This window comes from Agelaius tricolor, unplaced genomic scaffold (genome assembly GCF_023055355.1).
Source record: "Agelaius tricolor isolate 1412-34295 unplaced genomic scaffold, bAgeTri1.0.p SCAF_8, whole genome shotgun sequence".
Classification (NCBI taxonomy): domain Eukaryota; kingdom Metazoa; phylum Chordata; class Aves; order Passeriformes; family Icteridae; genus Agelaius; species Agelaius tricolor.
This window is the reverse complement of record NW_027269268.1, coordinates 15,783,965-15,802,267: the sequence shown is the minus strand read 5'-3', so window position 1 is coordinate 15,802,267 and position 18,303 is coordinate 15,783,965. Positions and strand designations below refer to the sequence as shown.

General features: G+C 41.7%; 1 protein-coding gene across 4 annotated transcripts in view; it reads right to left on the bottom strand.

Annotated features, from left to right (window-relative positions):
* The window catches only part of SLC20A2 (solute carrier family 20 member 2), a 56,817-nt gene that overhangs the window by 24,276 nt on the left and 14,238 nt on the right, over positions 1-18,303 (bottom strand). For 3 of the 4 annotated variants that reach the window (XM_071431747.1, XM_071431750.1, XM_071431748.1), the window contains 4 exons: positions 13,945-14,088; positions 7,608-8,158; positions 2,800-2,940; positions 1,509-1,594 (listed from right to left, as the gene is read on the bottom strand). In XM_071431747.1, coding sequence (XP_071287848.1) covers positions 1,509-1,594; positions 2,800-2,940; positions 7,608-7,896 — 516 coding nt within the window. In that variant the 5' untranslated portion in view covers positions 7,897-8,158; positions 13,945-14,088. The remainder of the gene's footprint in view (positions 1-1,508; positions 1,595-2,799; positions 2,941-7,607; positions 8,159-13,944; positions 14,089-18,303) is intronic. The other variant, XM_071431749.1, reaches the window with a different exon arrangement.

The following is an 18,303-nucleotide window of genomic DNA, read 5'->3' as shown; positions in this document are numbered from 1 at the left end:
CTAACAGAAATCCCCGAAATGCCAGGTGTCTGGCTGCATTAGCAGGTGACACACACAAAGTGAGCAGGCAATGTTTAGCACGGCACCGTGCCCGCTGCCCTCAGCGCTCACAAGGAAAGACTCAGCTGAGAGAGCAGCGGAAACGCAGCATGCGAGCCACGGACAGAGCCTTTGTGAGGGACTGCTCTGGCCTTTCCAGGGGCTCCACGTGTTTGCAAAGAGCCTGGCAAAGCTGAGGTCTGGCTAATGTGGTTTCATTTCTTGCTGCCATGAGCTGTAAAAGGGAGCTGAGAAAAGGCTGTGGTCACCCTGTGCTATGCCCGGTCCCCAAGCAGGATGCAGATGGGCTGAATTTGCAGGGCCAGCTGCTATTCACTAACATCCCCAGCAAGGGCATGGAGCCCTGTAACAGGCCACAGACTCACAAGCTAGAAAGCTGCTCTTTTTTTATGCATGCACACAAGTCACTACCTGCTTATGTCAGAAGCTCTACAGATCTTACTGCTTTGTGAATGGCACAGACGGCAGTTGGGAGGCAATTTCCTTAACTTGAATTTTTCTGCCTCTTGAATGTTTAAATATACAGCTTTAATACCAGAGTTCACATGACTTTGATGGCTAATTTCTTAAGTTGCTAGGCTTTAAATACAATAGTGGAACCTTTCCTTATCTTTCATGCAACTTGAGTTATTTTTTATTCAAAGCTGAATCTTATCAAATCTATCATCTGTTTTTATCACTGACGTTTATTTAGAGCAGAAATGAAGAACGATGAAGCTGAGGTTACAGGTGGTGCTATTTATAGCAAAAGAATTAATCCCTCATCTATTTAAGTTCCCTGTATAACTGCTAATATAGTGTCCCTTATTTTAGGTCACTGTCATGCTCTTCACTTCCCCATTTTAGCAAGTTGAATGGTGTGAGAGAAATGGAAAAGGCAGTTCAAGTTTCCAGACCATGCTGGGTGGCAGGCAAGTCATCTTTTGTACTGGAGATACATGGACCAATGTTACCGCAGGTCACTAAAACCCATTGATTCAGGTTTCTTGAGAGTCTACAAAACAGGCAGATGCCCATATTCTAATGAATGATGTGCTGGAAAACCAAGGCTTAAAATTTCACAACTTCAAAATCCAGTTAGAGTATCTCCAAGGGAGGACTGCTCTTTTTAAACCACAGAGAGAACAGCAATTGTGAGGCTAAGTCAATGCCAGCAAGCTTGTGCTAATACAGAAGCAGCCTCCATGTACCATGCTCTGACCTAACAGAATATACAATATTAATTATCACATAGCACCTTCTAAGCCTCAAATACTTGTCAAATTACTTACTGTGAGCTTTCAGAACTGCTAAGAGCAAGTATAACTCAAATGGCTATTAAAAAAATGCCTGGTCTCCTGTCCAAAAAGAAGTCATAAACTTTCAACTATGGAAATGGCAGCACTCAATGGGAGGCTAAAACACAACCTTCATACTAAGCACTCATTATAATAGTGAGATTTCTTTACCTTGTTTAAAATGAAGAATCTGATCAGCACAAATAGGATTCCAGACATCAAGCCAGATAACAGTGGGGAAATAAACCAAGAAGCAACTGCGTTGAAGAAAGAATGAAACTTGAAATAAACAGTATTCTTGCATAATAGTTAAGTACATTGTTAATGAGCAATAAATCTAAAACAATTCTTGTACAACTGGAATGAATGTTCTGTATGTTCACTTACAACTGGTGCAACTCAATGTCCACCGACACTCATGAAAGTCAAAGTAATGCTAAGCACCATTAGAAACAACAGCCAAAGCATTTCCTGCTAATTTTGCAAGTTTAGCAATCAAACTCCTCAGGAAAGTTTCTTGTAGTTTGAATCAGAGTAGACCAAGAAAGCATTGTAATTTCCTAATCACCACCACCATGAATGTTGCAAGCAAGTAGAAAGCAACTGCATCCAGCGGGATGACTTGCTGCTCCCAGGGTAAGAGTCTTGAGCTCCAAAATGCCACAGGAGCATCAACTGTAATGTATGATGCATGCACATCTTTTGCAGGCCAGCACTGCAAGTGTCCAGGATGATTTAACTGAAGTAGGTGGCAAAGCTCCCACTGATTTCAATAAAACCAGATTAGGGCAGCACTCTGGAAATCTCATCCACAGTGATGTATTGTTTGCAGCATGGTTAACAGATTGATTCTGCTGTCACTGAAAACTCTTTTACTATTGACAGAATTTTAAAAAACCACATGCATTGCTGAAGTTATAATATATTACCATGCCTTCCTTCTAATAGAGACTTTAGACTGCACCTCAAGTTCCAAAGGCTTCCAAAATAATAAGAAAACACTCCATCACATCCCTGCTTGGATGTGCCACTGTTCTTGGCAATGGGAGGCTGTGAGTTAAACGTGCTGTGTGCCCTGAAGGTGGTGGTGGGTGGAGGAACACGACTGTGAGCATTCACATGATAGCATTCATATTGTTGAGAGCAAGAACAGGGTAGTATGAGCTGCCTCAAAGAGAATTAGAAGAGGAGGAATGTCACCTTGAAGCATGTTTCTTGAGGGACAATGTGTCCCCAGCTTACCACTGGGGAAGTACACCTTTTGCCTTACCCCCTTCTCCACTGGAGACACACTGCAGCCCTTAATGAACATGGCACCAGTGCATTTTCTGAATGATGTGACAGGGGCGGAAAATAAATTAATGAGGGAGTTATCAGCACAAAGCAGATTTCTGGGAATGTTTTTCATAGGCAGCACACACTATTTCACACACTCTCACACATAAAAGGAGACAGCACTTACCAATCTTGACAAGCTGCATCCACTGCACACCCTGCGTGCCAATTGCCACCAGAGAAAATCCAATCGTAGCACCTACAATGCAATGGGTCCCTGATATTGGGAGCTTCAAGAACGATGCAATTAGCTGCCAAACAGCAGAACCTAGAAACAAATGAACCATATGGTATCGAAAACAATAACAACAATGTAACGCAGAAAATTCTTTGCCACACATTCTTTTACAAGTGCTGCCTACACTCCTCATGCATAAGAGAGATCTTCTAAAGAGGGTTTTGTTCCTGTTCTGTCTGTAAATGCAGATACTAAGACAGTTTAATAGCAGCTTTGAATGCTACATCTTACTTATGACTGTTTATGACTAACAGCTCCCTACAACCCATGACAGTTCTGCTTTCAGTATTTACAGCCTGTCTGATTAAGTACACAAACTGCTCCCAGTGTACATCAAGCTTAGAAAACCTCACTCTTGAGAGCTGACCCTGGAAGCCTGCAGGTGATCAGCATAAGGAGGCATTCACCATTTCACTAGTGAACCACCCATGCTCCTAAAGTTGGATACTACCAGAGAAAGGTTCAAACTGTGGGACAGAGAGATTTCATGCTTCATCTCAGTGATACACAGCCATCCAGTCCTCTACAGGAAAAATGGACTGAGGAAAGAATACAGACTCTCTCACTGCCTTCATCTGCAGCTCATTGTTGCAGAGAAATTCAAGAAGGATTCCAAGAGAAATTCAAGACTGCTGAAAAGGCTTATGTTAGTCACGGAGAAGCCAAAGATACCCTGGCATAAGGAAATAAGTTCCCCTAACTAACTAAGGGACAGTGGGTAATGGTCTGTAAAGTAAATGCAACATCTGGCATTCCAGCAAGAATTCCAGGAAGAATGCTGGCCAAGAGTACAGGGGGAAAAAAAGTATCCCAAGCACCTCTTTCAGGAGTTAGATCAGACACAGCTGGCCACCAAGCTCTCGAGCATGCAGCTCCATGCTCTGACTCCTTTTCACTTTGCAAAGACACAAAATCCCTGCTCCTCTTGCAGTGGCAGTAACCTCAGGACAGCAAAATACTTTTGAGAGTGACACCAGCTTTCTGTGAACCCCCCCTAATGTTAGAGAATTCTTACAAAGACCTCATTGTAATACTTCATGGCCTTAAGACTAAATCTTTGTGTGTTGAGTCACCAGTGGCAGCAATCAGACTGCCATAAGAGAGCCATAAGAGAATTTTCTGGCTCATGCCTCCTCTCTTAACAGATCTGCAGCAGATACAGGTGATAAAGCAAGGTCACTGAACATATGCTGGCAGACTACCCAAAGTTTCAACCTCCATCCTCAATTCCAACATGAGAAGATGGTTTGAAGGTCTTGAAACAGAGCCATCTGCAAACAGTGATTTGCTGGTATCATATGTGGCTGCATTTGGAAGTCAACCAGTTTGTAAAACTGATCTCTCCTGGCGTACTATCCCAAAACAACTGTTACTTCTCTTGCTAGTGGAAATTCTAGATCAATCAAGGAACACCTGCTCTTCAATTTTTTGGCTTCTTTTCCCCTGTACTAAAATAAAAATAAAAATAAAAACACTTTGAGACCTTTGACATGAACTTAGAGACCAGCAAATGAAGTGAGGAGAAGGAGAAATCAGACAGTTACATCTGAAAGAAGCCAAACAAAAGGCAAGCTACCCATAGATATGTAATTACAAAATACTTAGTATAAAAAATAGGGGAAATGCAACCAAGCCACAGCTGCACTGCAAATGTCTGGTGAGGACTGGATTTATTGTCAGGGGAAATAGAGGGAGTATGAAACGATTTCTTGTTCATTTAACTTCATAGAATCACAGAATGGTTTATGTTGGAAGGGACTTTAAAAATCATCTAATTCCAAACCCCGTGCCATGGGCAGGAACACCTTTGACCATTGCTCAACTGAAAACAAGCAGTAGAGAAAGAAACAGGTGGTGAAGGACCAATGGATGGCCTGAGAAGGACAATGCATAATCTAAAGAAGTTTAAGGAAGTGTTAAGGAACAGAAGAAAATACAAAGGAAGCCAGAACAGGACTTTACTCTGGGACTTGCAGTGCTTTAACTACCTACATCAAAGCTTTAAATCCTCTTTAACATAAAATGTATGTTCTCAACTTTTACCTTCGCAAAACTAACTTAGGAAGCAGGAGGCTCACTAGGTTGGGTCAAAGAGTCCCAAATTCTGACCCTTCATGCCTGTGGACACTGTGGCCCACACCCTTTCCTCTGGGTTAGCATCCCCTGAAGACGGAGCGCTGCCTGCAGCCTGCCCCAGCGTTCGGCCAGGGTGCGTTTCACACTCCCCTGCCACTGAGGGCACCTCGTTCTCCTGAGGCTCCAGCGCTCAGTGCCAGCTGTGAGCCCACACCAAACACCACAGCACCTGCAGGACTAGATTAGTTCTTGGCTCTGCTAACCCTGGCTGGGATGGCCTCTCTGTTGGTGGCATCTCCTCAGTCACATCAGCTGCTGACTTCAGCTCGCACCAGAACCTCGAGAACAACACACGGGCAAGTCCTGACAATAACTTGACAGTCAATTGATGCTGGGCAAGTACTACAATCTACCCCAAGAGCAACAGTCCTTAACTTCTCATCTGCCTAATAAACAACATTTTAATGTGCTCCAAACTACAACAAAATGCTACATATTAAAATTTTAATCCCATTACTTCCCGCTTCCTTTTCTCTTAGGAGAAGAGGTTGACCTGAAAATTACATCTGCTGTTTGCTGCAAGCATCAAAGGATCTTCCACCAACATCTGGAAAGAGGATACAGTGACTTTTGGTCTCTCTCAGACTGTTGACTCATTTAAGCCTCATTGAAATTCAGAAGCTAAATCCATTTGCAAAAACATGATCATGAGGCATGAGAGAACAGGGTGGGGGAAAATGCAGAGCAAAAACAGAAAAAGTAAACATCCAAAAAGGCAAAGAGAAAACACAGAAAAAATATCATACATCCAGAGAAAAGCTAGAGATGGATTTGAGGGAAAAAAAATACTGAAATCTGCATTTTGTAACTTGTGATTAATTCTGAGACTTATAATGTGGAATTTCTTCCTAATGCCCCTACTGGAGGAAGGGAATGCAACTGGTCATGAAGTTCACACAGGCTTATGTAAATAGGCATGCAAATAAGTTGTTTTCTTTGAGCTTCTGGCCAGTTGCCTCTACAGGGGGTATCTGAGACTTAAAACTTTGCCCTGCCAGTATCAGGATACCAGAAATAGATCCAGGAAAGAAAACGGACCCTTCCTTCAAAGGGAATCAAGAACATGCAGGTCACTCACACTTCAGTGCTCCCAGCTCACCCATGGGAAGGGCCTGAGCCATCTCAGCAAGCACAAGGATAACAGATGCAAGTGGGATGGATGGTGCTAAATAGCCACCCTCCACCTTGAGGGAAAGAGCAAACACCCACAGCTGACCCTGCAAGGTACCAGGAAAGAGGAACTGATGGGGTGGGGGGCAGGGAAGGAGCATCTGAGGTGGGTTAAAGTGGCACCATCTGTGGAAATGGCTGCTGCCCCAGGGATCTCTTGGTGACCAATCCCTCTTCCCCTTGGGCAAGGAAAGGTGGCCAATCTTCAGGAGGCTCAGAAACAGCCACAGAACCAAGGGAACTACCTTCCCACTCTCAGGCACACAAAGCCACCTCTGACAACTCCAGAAACTGTCACTGAATGTCCATTTTGAACCATAAAAATAAAAGAACTTTTTTTTTTAAAGGCACTCAATTTTCCCTTTTCCCAAAGGAAACAGGAAAATAACCACATGTAGTAAATCTCTGCACAGACTCACCTAACTCCTGTGCAGGTCTCACGTAAAAAGTGTGCAGAGGTTAGAATGGATAGGTGGAAATAATATTTAGGTCAGGTTTAAGTAGGTTTAAGGAAGAAAATCTTCAAGTGGAACATCCCTCTCAAGCAGAGGATGCTGTGATGCCTGTGTAAATCACCAAGCTGCCAGACTGAGGTGGGAGGGCTGGCCCCTTGCCGGGGCTGCCTCTCCCACAGATAAAGGGTTTCCTCCCTGCTGCCCTTTAAGAGAAGGTTTGCTCCTTGGGGGAGCTCTCTAAAAGCTCACAAAGCCTCTTGCACATAAACAAAGAGTAAATACCGTGGCTTAATGTTACTTACCTCAGAATATGCTGTTTGTTCTGAACAGAGATTTAGTTAACTACAAACACAAGCAAGGGGAGCAGACTCTAAGGGCTGACCTGCTGTCGTTTGGGTCAGAAAAACTAAAAAGACCTTAAATGTGTGATTATTTTTACTGCTCCCTTAGTTTTGCCGTGGGTAAGGGTGAAATGTAGGACTAATTGCAATCGCTCAGCCAGGCAATCAGTTTACAGAAGCGTTTGGATTTTCTGAAACTTTTTAAAAAGGATTCTTCCTCATACACACTCATTGCAAACTGCTGATTCTGTAGGATCTTCTGTACAAACACAAATGCTAAACTTTTATATTTTCCATTTACCATCACAAAAATCTCCAAAATAATTTTTTTCAGTGTCTTATACACATATAGGATCCACTGTGTTAAACATTCCTTTTCATCTGTTAGTTAAGTGGCTGAACCACTGAAAAAAGTAAATTGTTAGAAGCAATTTAAAAAAACATAGGAGACTTAAAAAGGAATACAGGCCCCTGCATTCACACAAAAATGGATGTGCAGGTCCAGAAGATGGGAAGACTGAATTAACAGTGCTCACAGTTAACAGGGTGACAAATACAGAACAAACATTACTTGGAATAGGAAAGTGTTACTTACCAACCATTGCACTCACTTCTCCTGCCATCAGCAGTGGGACAGTGTTGTTGTACAGGTTAACATCAATGATACCTTTCCGAATTGTTTCTCCTACTTTTGCTCCCAGTAACACTGAGCCAGTGGTTTCAAAAACTGAAGCCAAAATGCAAGCCTGGCGTAAAGTAACAACACCAGAGCCCACGGCCGTTCCGAAAGAATTTGCAACATCATTTGCACCGACCGAAAAAGCTAAAATAAAAGCAATGATAAAACCCACAATGACCATCCACAGGTACTCATCCATTGCCATCTTTCCCCAAACTGTAGATTAGCTTCCCCTTTGCAAATAGTTAATAGTCAAGGCTGGAGGGCACCGCCACGGATTTGGAAAGCAGATTTCTTGTAAACAATGAGTTCTCTCTGGAAAGTGCTGGGTAGTGTTAGAATGTGAAGAAACTGCTAACTGCTGATTTTCGAACTACTATAAATACTGTTCATTTGGCTGCCTTCGGTCAGCAGTGAAACACATTCCATATTTTGCTTCCAAACCGGTAGGACTGCGATGTTCTGTCCTGCAACAGAGAAAAAAAAAAAGAAAAAAGAAAATTAAAAAAAAAAAGGGGAATACTCAGCAGAGCTCATAACAATGCGTGTTTTCAGAAGTAAACAGATGATTTAAACCCACTAATGGGGTCCTACCTCAGCATGTGACTGCTCTAATCATAAAGCAATTCAGAAAAGATTCAAATTGGGTCACCTCCAAAGCAATATGTTTCTTGCAATATCACTGACCAAGAAAATCTTTGGAGCAATTTAAAAGGATTTAGAAAGTTTGAGAATTTTGTTAGTGTTGAATTTACCAAGCAGAGCAATAAGCCCTCTTTCTAGCAGGAGGATTCCTCTTGGCTTTTTGCACCCAGTGAATATAAGACAAAGGGTACACAGACCATACCACACAGCCTGACTCCCAGCTGATACAGAACACCTGACCACTGACCTCAGCAGAGCTCTCAACATTTTATCAGCTGCAGCCATGGATATGCTCCTTTGAAAAATTGTTTTATATGCATGTCTGTCTAGGAAATACCACTGAAAATACTCTGAAGAACATTAATATTCATCTGTTGTTGTTGTTATCACATACACATAAGAATATAATTTCCTTACAGCTTTTCAGTCACTGAAACAGCACAATAATTTCAATATTTCCATGTATTCCTACTGGTTTAGAGAAGTCTATGAAAAAGGTGCAAGGAAATCACTGAACTCTGTTTTTTCCTATAGATAGTTACCAATTACTAACAGTTATTATATTCAAACTATTGTCACAGATGTCTTTGAGTATTTCTTTTGACAGTTTCAGTTTTATGGCTGCCTTTTGAATTACATCTTTCTTAGTCCAATAAAAGAGTAAGCTTCTTCAAAGCAAAACATGGACACGGAGAAAGGGAGTTTAAAAAATTAAACCTTCATCATCCAAAAGACTGTTAAATGGAGTGATAAGGCTCACAGTGACAGCAAGATGGTCAAAAGCTAGAAGGAAATTTTCCCAAACCACCTGCCTCCTCCAAGGGCCAATTCTCTTCTGTTACTGGCCACCACAGAGACTTCCTGAGGTCCTGTGGCAAGGGGTTAATGAACATTTAGCAGCCAATCTGCATCAGCCAACTCCACCTCTTTGAAGAAGCACTTCTAGAGAGCAGGGAATGTCAGATTAAAGCCCTGAGCCCACTTCCTGCTCACTCTATTTCCCCACAGTCACTTCAATACAATGTTCCCACACGGACAGTTTCAAGACCATGCTTAATTTCTTTCAATTTGGGTCCTGTGGTAGCAGGGAGGAAGGGTCTCTGACACCCCTGCAATAATAGCAAAGTTAAAAAATTAAAAGAGATTTTGCATACCCAGCATCCTGAGGTGCTGGGTTCTTGAGAACAACCAAGAGGAAAATAAAACCTCTATCCATAAGTGTTTCCTAGAAAACTCTAAAATTGATGTCAAGGATTGATGCTTCCTCTGCAGAAACATATTCAGCAAAAAAAGATGTCCCTCTTTCTTTCTGCAGGCTCCAAACTGGCTGAACAACTGTTGCTCCAGTCTTTTCCAGACATGGAGCAGACATCAATCCTTGAATGCCTTACACTCTAAAATAACATTTCAGAAGGTCTTAATGGCTAAAAACATTTGTATAAGGATTTTTATACTATGAGATAACATGAGAAAACGAAGCACCAAAGCATGTTTTCTGTTTGAAGAGTTGTTGCTTTTTTATAATTCATGAGCACTCAGCCCATTGAGTGGAAAAGGACTTGACAGAAACAGAAAAGGCTAATGATATTTGGAAGAAACAATTACAGTTAGCACTTGTTTGCCTGTGAATGAAGACCAAACCCCACTAAAAGCATTTGTTAAAAAATTTCTATTATGCATGTCAGATTTTTGCCAGGAGATGAAGTACTGGACCAGGGTCCTTCCTTGATCCTGGAGATTAATGATTAAATTCTTCATCCTGCATGCATTTCCACAGTACCTTTGCCAAGTTAGTCTCAGTGCCCCAGTTTCTTCTCCTGAAAATGGGCAAAGCTGACTGAGGTCCACGCATGCACCCACAGACTGTGATTATACAAGACCCATTCCTTTGGACCAGCTAGATAAAAGCACACCCTTATTCCCAACAGAGATCTGTCTTTCCTCCACTTATCAACCAACCTACCAATTTATTGTGGTGGCCCAGTTCCTGGGACTGAGAGAAAGAGCAGGGCGATTGTGACATTGCCCCACCACAAGAGAATTCATGGGACAATGTTTGCCAAATCTGGCTCCTCCAGCCACGGCGAGTTCTTGCAGTTACCAAAATAAACCACTAAGTCACAAGGTTGCCTTTATTAGCTTCCCTGGGAGGAGGATGGGGTGAACTCCTCCAGATGGTCCCAAAGAAATGAAGACTTCAAGAGTGCGTATGTGCGCTCCTAAATCACCTCCTGGAGGCCAGAGAGTCTCCAGGAGACTGTCAGCAGGGCTTCTGGCAAAGGGCTCACAGAGGCAGCTACTCAAACTCCCTCCCTGTGAAGTAGGATACGTGGCCTCAGGAGAAAAGGATGTCTTAAGTAAGAAGTCACCCCACCTGTCATTTTATGCAAGGTGATGGTTCAAAACAGAGCTTCCTCCAAAACTTGAGAGGCTCAACTGTGTTGGCACAAGCAACAGCACCAAGCAGCAGCTAAGCTGTGTCTTTAACAAGATGGAAATCAAAAGGAAAAAGGAAATAAACACATGTTTAAAAATTAACATGTAGGTTGCCTGTGAATGGCTAGGTGTTACTACTTTCAACCTTAAAAAACGATAAGAGATTTTAAATGCTTATAAAAGAAAAAAGGAAAAAAAAGGCACATCTCTGCTGAGAAAGTTTTCAGAAATGCAAAATATCCTGCAAAGCAGGCCAGTGACTAAATACAGACTAAATCTTAGTCTGCTTCCTTCTAGAGCCCAAAATACATTTGGCATGCTCAGACATGCTGAACTATGCCCCTCATCACCTAATGTAACCCAAGAGCTTGTGATGTTGTTAGTGGGATGAAAAAGAAACTGGAAAAAACACCACACAGGAGGGAATGGCAGGTGATCTGCTCCACGTGTGACACCTGGAAGTCACCAGCCTGTGTCTCTCCTGTTCTCATATTTCATCAACGTGCCTCTATGCAATCCAAATGCAATTCAACCCGACCTGCTGGGTGCTGGGAGATCCTCCCAGTTACCTCTGGGACTGACACCTCCTCTGCAGTCAGGTGTGCTCTGCCACCACAGCAGACTCTGGGTGGAAAAGTACATTTTCCTATTTAGGCTTTGGATAACTCTTCCTGAACCAGCCCAACTCGTTCTGCCATGCTGCAAACTCACACTTGGGCACTAGCAGGGCAGAGGAATTGTGTTAGGACCAGGAGCTGCAGGACCTGAAACTGGAGTGTGCATCTCTGATGGATGGAGAGAAATGCACAGAGATGGCATTTCAAGCTGGAAGAAGCTAATTCTGCATTAAGGCAAGTTTTTTAGCTAACAGAGTTTCCTTACAGTCCACAGTCAGTGCACCATACTTACAAGGTTTGAGTTGAAGCCTTTTAAATGGACTTAAAAACTTGCACCTCAGCAAGAAAATTTTGATTTTTGGAAATGCTAAGCACGTCCCTCTGCCTCACTGGCAGATGATCCAGACAATCCCCTCGGACTGTATTTTATTATTCACTTAACAGCTTGTTATAACTCTGTCAAGACAGAGTGCTATTTCTTCCCTAAGGGAGAGATGAGAACAAAACCTAGGTAAAAAAGCACCTCAATTCATGCACAATGACAAGTGAATCCTCAGGAAAAAGTTAGGATCTCGTGTTAAGCATGAGATCATTTTAGGACATGTTTATATACAGACATTTACTAAGACAGGTCTCCTGGAAGCTGTTCACAGTACACTACTGAGCCTAGACAAGTTTTAGTGAAAAAAATAATACTAAATTTGAAAATCAGAGATGTCAGGGTTTGGGGATTTTTGTTTTTGCTAAACAAATTGCTGCTAAAGAGAACAGAGAAGTATCAAACAGCAGGAATGAATGGATAAATAAAAACTCAGGACTAAGTTCAAATTCTAAGGAAGTAATCAGAGTGCATTACCATCTAGCAATCCGACTGTGTGACATAAAGGAACAAACAGAGATCCCATAAATGTCCTTTAATATTCTCTTCACTGAGAATTAGGGAAGAACCTACAGCATTTGTAAGGCATTGAAAGGTATGCAGCTCATACCATATATAAATCATGCTGCATGCAGCTCTCCTACTCTCAGAAGTTGCCCCAAGCTGCAGCTGAAAATTTTCTTCTGCTCTGGATGGGACAGAGACTCTGCGACATCCCAGTTTTAACTGATTTGTTGTTGCCCAAGTATGAACAAAAATCAAAGGACAGCAGCTAGTGTAGCATTTCCCAAAATAATTTATATGACTACTCCACTTTGCATTATGGCAAGGCAGACAAGGGAGGACAATTTCTTTTCCTCTGCTGTGTTGAAAACAGTAGATGTTTAATGACTGACAGCAGCACTGGATTTGTACTGACAGGCAGGTTCACTTCTAGTTACCAGTGGGGGAAAAGTCTGTCTAAAATGCTTACCAGACAGCAGCTCCTGGGAGGTTAGTCCGTATCCTCTCTTTTATATCCTCAGCTTTTTATATAAAACCAATCTGTCAGGTTCCCACCTATGTGTACAAACTCAGGCCAGATCTGGCATTCCAGTCTCCGAATCTCCACTCTCCAGTGCTCTGAACGCAGCACTGCATAGAAACCGAGCCTGGTTTATAACCAGAGCTTCTAATGTGGTTCTTATCAATAGTCCTTATCATTTCCAGTTCATGCTCAGGCCACAAGGCTCACAAATTATTTACTTAAAATTACTAACGCTACATTCATGATATGAAAGGTAGTATTGAATCAAGTGGTTCCAGACAGAGAACACCCCTATATGGCTCTAAATTACATGCACAGGACTTGTCACAAGGCCAAACATTATGCAAGTTTAATGCTCCAGTACACAAAAAGCACTCTGAACTTACTATAAAAGAAAAAAATCAATTACCACATCAGCAGAAGCAGGTTTTTCTATCAATCAGTTCCTATTTTAACACAGTCACAATGTGTTTAAGCATACTTCATGCTACTACTTGATATGGAAACAAGACTGAAGTTGATAGCTTTCCAAGGATTCCTGTCCAGTTTAACATTGCAGAGAGGGACAGTCACTGTCAGCTCCCAAAACTTCCAGAGGATGCTTCCTTTTCCTAGTCCCTATCAACCTTCTGTTCCCACCACTGAAAGGTCAAAAATGGATATAAAATACCTAGCATGAGATTTTGTTGCTGAAAACATTCACTAAAAACACAGACAGCAGTCACTTTAAGCAATTCTACAAACAAGTAAGAAAGGTGAAGTATCAGCAAACTCTCCCATGCATTTGCTGATAAACATATTTTTCTCTAACTAAAGGACAATTTGATCCTTCAGTGACTTAACAAAGTCTTTCTAACAGGCAAGTAGTTTTATGACTCAATACTAGAGATTTGCAAGATCCATTCAGAGAAAACAAGTGTTCATGGTTACAGAAAACATGTTTTATAAAAGAAAACCATGCAGAGAAGTCTTTAAAACTCACCCAGTATTTAAAAGTTTTATCAAGAGAAAAATGAGCAAAGTTCTTCTAGCAACCTTTCCTCCTGATCAGAAATACAGGTTGCAGTCTAAAATAGATATCCTATCATTCAGCACAGTCACATCTGAACATGCAAACTTTCAGAGGGTAGAAAGAGGGCTGTAACTTACACCAGGCAGTCCGGGGATAAAATTCACTCCGGCACAGGAGAGCACACAAGACAACACTGAGAAGCATCAATGCGAGTCCAGATTCTTATTCAGTAGGTGAAAATCTGCCTCCTCTTAAGCAAAGAATTCTGCTGGGGGTGGGCACTGATAAAACACAACACTGCGTCACGACTGCACCAGAGAGACAAACCAATCCAATGAAGCTCGTATTAAAAGCAACAAAACGCTCCCTTCCCCCTCCCCACCCCCAGGCATAGCCATAGACAAGAAAGGAAATCTCATTTTTGACTGTCAGTTGGGTGTTTTGGTGAGATCAGGTAATCTCTGAGGAGTCCCAGATCTTTTATTTGCAAGCACACTTAAATGCACTTTTAATTCACGTGCCTGTGACAGTAGGGTATGTACATCCAATTTGGGAATGATGTTGCACGCTTGCTACTTTATCCATGTCAGTAGAGGTCCCACAGGCTACACAGACTGCAGAAAGTTAAAGATGTGCACGAGTTTTGTCTGGATCGATGCCTAAGCAAACAACTTCACTTTCAACAGTTCAGCCTAAATTATCCAATCCAGATTCCTTCAACCACTTTCCTTTAAGTGGGAAACATTTTTTGCACATAAATCAAGGCAAAACTAATGTTTGCCTAAAAGTACCCGGCTTAGCTTTATATAAAATAATTGCTTTAAGACTGTATAATGCAATTAAGTTATCATATTCAGCAAAAAGGAATTCAAATCAAAACTGCATTGTCACAGTTAAAAATCTGACAAAAATTTATTTGCACACTTTTATGGTTTATAAATTTATCTGCTAGGTTTTACTCCATTCAGAGTAATTAAAATGTGTGTAATGATATTAGAACTTAATATAATTAAATCTGCACATTTTCCACATCCTGAACATTTGAGAAAAACCAAATCAATTCAGTTTTGTGAACACAGACTTGGAAACATAATCCTTCCTGATCTATTTTTTCAAGTTTGAATAAAGGATATTTCCTAACAAGAAGTCAAAAGTTTTCTGAATTGGTTAAATTCAGCTGCACATCTGCATGGGTTATTTGGTGATAATAAAAAGTATTTTACATTTCTTAAGAAAACTCACATGGATTAGCAAGCCTACATCACCTTCTAAAAAGAATTAGGAAAAAAACTCCAACTAGAAATCTGCAATGAAGAAATGACATTCAAATCCCCCCCCCCCCCAAAAAAAAGAATTATACCTATCGAGCCATGATTATTTTTAAGAAATGGTGATTCTTTATTTAAGGTCGATACCCCACTACAACTAAGTCTGTGATACAGCTGCTACCTTTATGAAAAGCTACATCTCTTTAGTCTGGTTGTGATGTCTTTCCTTTTGCTCCTGTAATAGCTGACAAACAGGCTTCCAGTTTTTAGAAAACTGAGGGGCTAAGACTTTCACAGTGGTTTTCCCTTTTGGACAAAAGCAACATATTTTAACAACAACAGCATGTTAATCTTTTCCTGCAGATTATATATCTTAATACCTTTTTTTACTTTTTTTTTTCCTAACAAGTAGCACCCATCAATTCAAGTGAGAGCGACCATAATGGTAAACATTAAGTCAGCTTGTATTTATAGATCTGGATTCCAAAGTTTTAAGAAAGCGAATAAATAAGCGCAGAAACTTCTTGTAGCACTTGTTTAACTTTATAAGGTAAAAAGAAAAAAAAAAGGCAAAATATTATTCCATGTTCTGTTTATAGCTGATGTCTGCCTCTCCCAGTAAGCGTTAAATCCATCCTAATTCTCCTTTAGAGAAGCCAAGGACCATTCCCCCAGCTTACAGCAAGCACCACCAGCGTGCAGGTAAAAACACTGCCCAGGGCACATGTGACCTGAGAGGTATCTATTTCAATTCCAAGCCCCAGAAGCTGCCAGCCTGACCTGTGGGAAGCATCTCAGACCCAGGAGAGCTGCAAACTGGAACCATTTGAGTGCTGCTTCCCACGAGCCAGCCTGGCCACAACGGTGGCTTCTTGTTGACCTAAGCTTCAGAGCTCGGTCTACACACAAAGCAAAGGATATAATAAACAGCACAGAGAAAAGGAAATATCTTCAAAGTTTCTGTTCTGCTACATCAGCATTGTGGACTTCAGGCATGGGAAAATTCAAGCCAAGATAGGCTGACCATTAGAAAGAGTTATAATTTGGGACACCACTAAAGAAGCAAGCAAAGGAAAATTTATAAGACCACAGAATAAATTGCGAGGATTGGGTTTTGGAAATGGCAGCACCAGTTTGGTTCCCATCAAATCAAATATTTGTAGAAATGATAAATTACAATCTCGATCAGATATCATAATTCGGTTTTAATTGTAATTTATTTTGGTAAATCAATAATTGATAGATCCTTGTTTGATTCAACAAACTCATGCTAGGCAGATTTATATTCAGGCTTAAATAATGTAATAGGACAAGCCAATTTAAATATTTCATTTTAAACCCCCTTTGTTCTGCATTTCTGGATTAGCTATTTTTTGAAAGATGCCCAGGTTCTCATTTCCCAGTGACCACTAAAACAAAGTTAATTTTGCAACTAAGGGTAACTTTTATATCAAAGGTAATTGGCTTTTTTTTGCCATTCAGGTTGCAAGGCTACATATGTAAATGATTATTCAGATTTTAGAACGCCTACTTTTTGAGTAGAAAATAATGGGGGATGAGTATAATTTTCTAACATAAAAACCCCTAAGAATTGGAACCTGAATGCCTGTAAAATGCATTTACTCATGAATAGAAATACAACAAAAACATCCAAAAGCTGCAAGCTTAGTGACCAGCTACAGGAGTTTCTGGGCTCTCACATACCTGCTGGTACTCTAAAACTGGGAACCATAAGCACCTGGAACTGGAGACACTGACCCTGCCTGGGAACCCTTATTCCCCCTCAATCTATAAACAAAGGAAATCAAATCAATGAGGAGGAATGAAAAGGGGTGGCAGACAGCAGCCCATCATACCTCAAAGAAATCTCCAGCCCTCTTCTTTCTGGTACTTAAGGCCCCCATGACCATCTCCACCATGGGAGCCTTGAAGGACACCACAGGCCAATCACTACCTGGAAATCAGCCCTGAGGCCCTTCAGATTAATAGAGATTTAACCAAACCTGCTCTACCAAACACAGCACCACTTCTTGGAGCTCTGGTAGTTCTATTATGCTCAATGAATACCAACAAAACTCTGAGCATCTGCTCTGTAGAGAGCTGCAAACACAGTTTAAGTTAAAAAGAGCCAATAAAGCACATCTGCTTTTGCATATTGGATAGCAAGTTCTGAAACATTCTGTTATCTATCAGGATAATCTCCAAAAGAGATACATCCATGTTTCACTGCAAGAAAACCATCTCAGGGACTCTGCAAAGTTTAATGCAGTAGATATAAAAATTAAGAAGTCATTTAGCAGGGAGCAACTCCTCTGCTTTGATTCCTCTAAGGAATCAAACCCCTTGGATGGGCATTCTTGATGGCTCTGAACTCTGTTACCCTGTCATCCAAACATCTTTTTTTCCAGCAAGCTTGTGGGCTCTCAAAGAGGACATCCCACCCCAGTCAAGGGACTTCCACTCCCAGTGGTCGAGGTGAATTAGCTGTGCTTGCACAGGCATGCATGGAGAGCTGCCATGTTACAGCATGTGACTCTGCTTGAGATCACACTTGTCTACTGAGTGAGCCAGCCCTGGGAAATGAAAGGGAGGAACCCACAAGTGGAATTGCTGGAGGCCAAGGCTGGCGCATAGGATGACACAGGCTCCGGGTGCTGTGTGGCCTGGGAGAGCCATGCTGACTCCAACCTCTACCACAGCACAAGCCCATGTCCAGCCAGGAGGAGTTCAAAGGCAGCAAAGCAATTCTGAAGGAGCAAGGCTTTGGCCAGTGCTGATTCAAGCTGGGAATGGTCCTTTCCCAGTTAATACTGGGAACTGGACTTGGATCGCCTGTGATTCCAGCCGACTGACCAGAGACTGGGGCACACCCATGTCCACACTAAGACCAAGGAAAAGGGTGAGCTGCTGTTCAGAGCCACCCTGAGCTTAATCTTCCCCTCCCCAGACCCATATCCAAAAGAAGCAGTCAGCATGGGCACAGTACTATAAAAGCCCTGGCTACTGCTGACAACTCAAGGAGCATTATCCTGAAATATTAATGGACCTGTACCGACTTTACACAGAACATAAAAACTGCCCACAAAACACTCCTCTGGCAATCCAAAAATATGCATTTTGCAAATTCAGAGGCATATGTAAAGATGCCCTTGGTGAAAAGCCAGAGTGTGGTTGACAAAAGTCAACAATGCAAATTTTTCAGATAAAGGAAACCTGACACATCCAGCC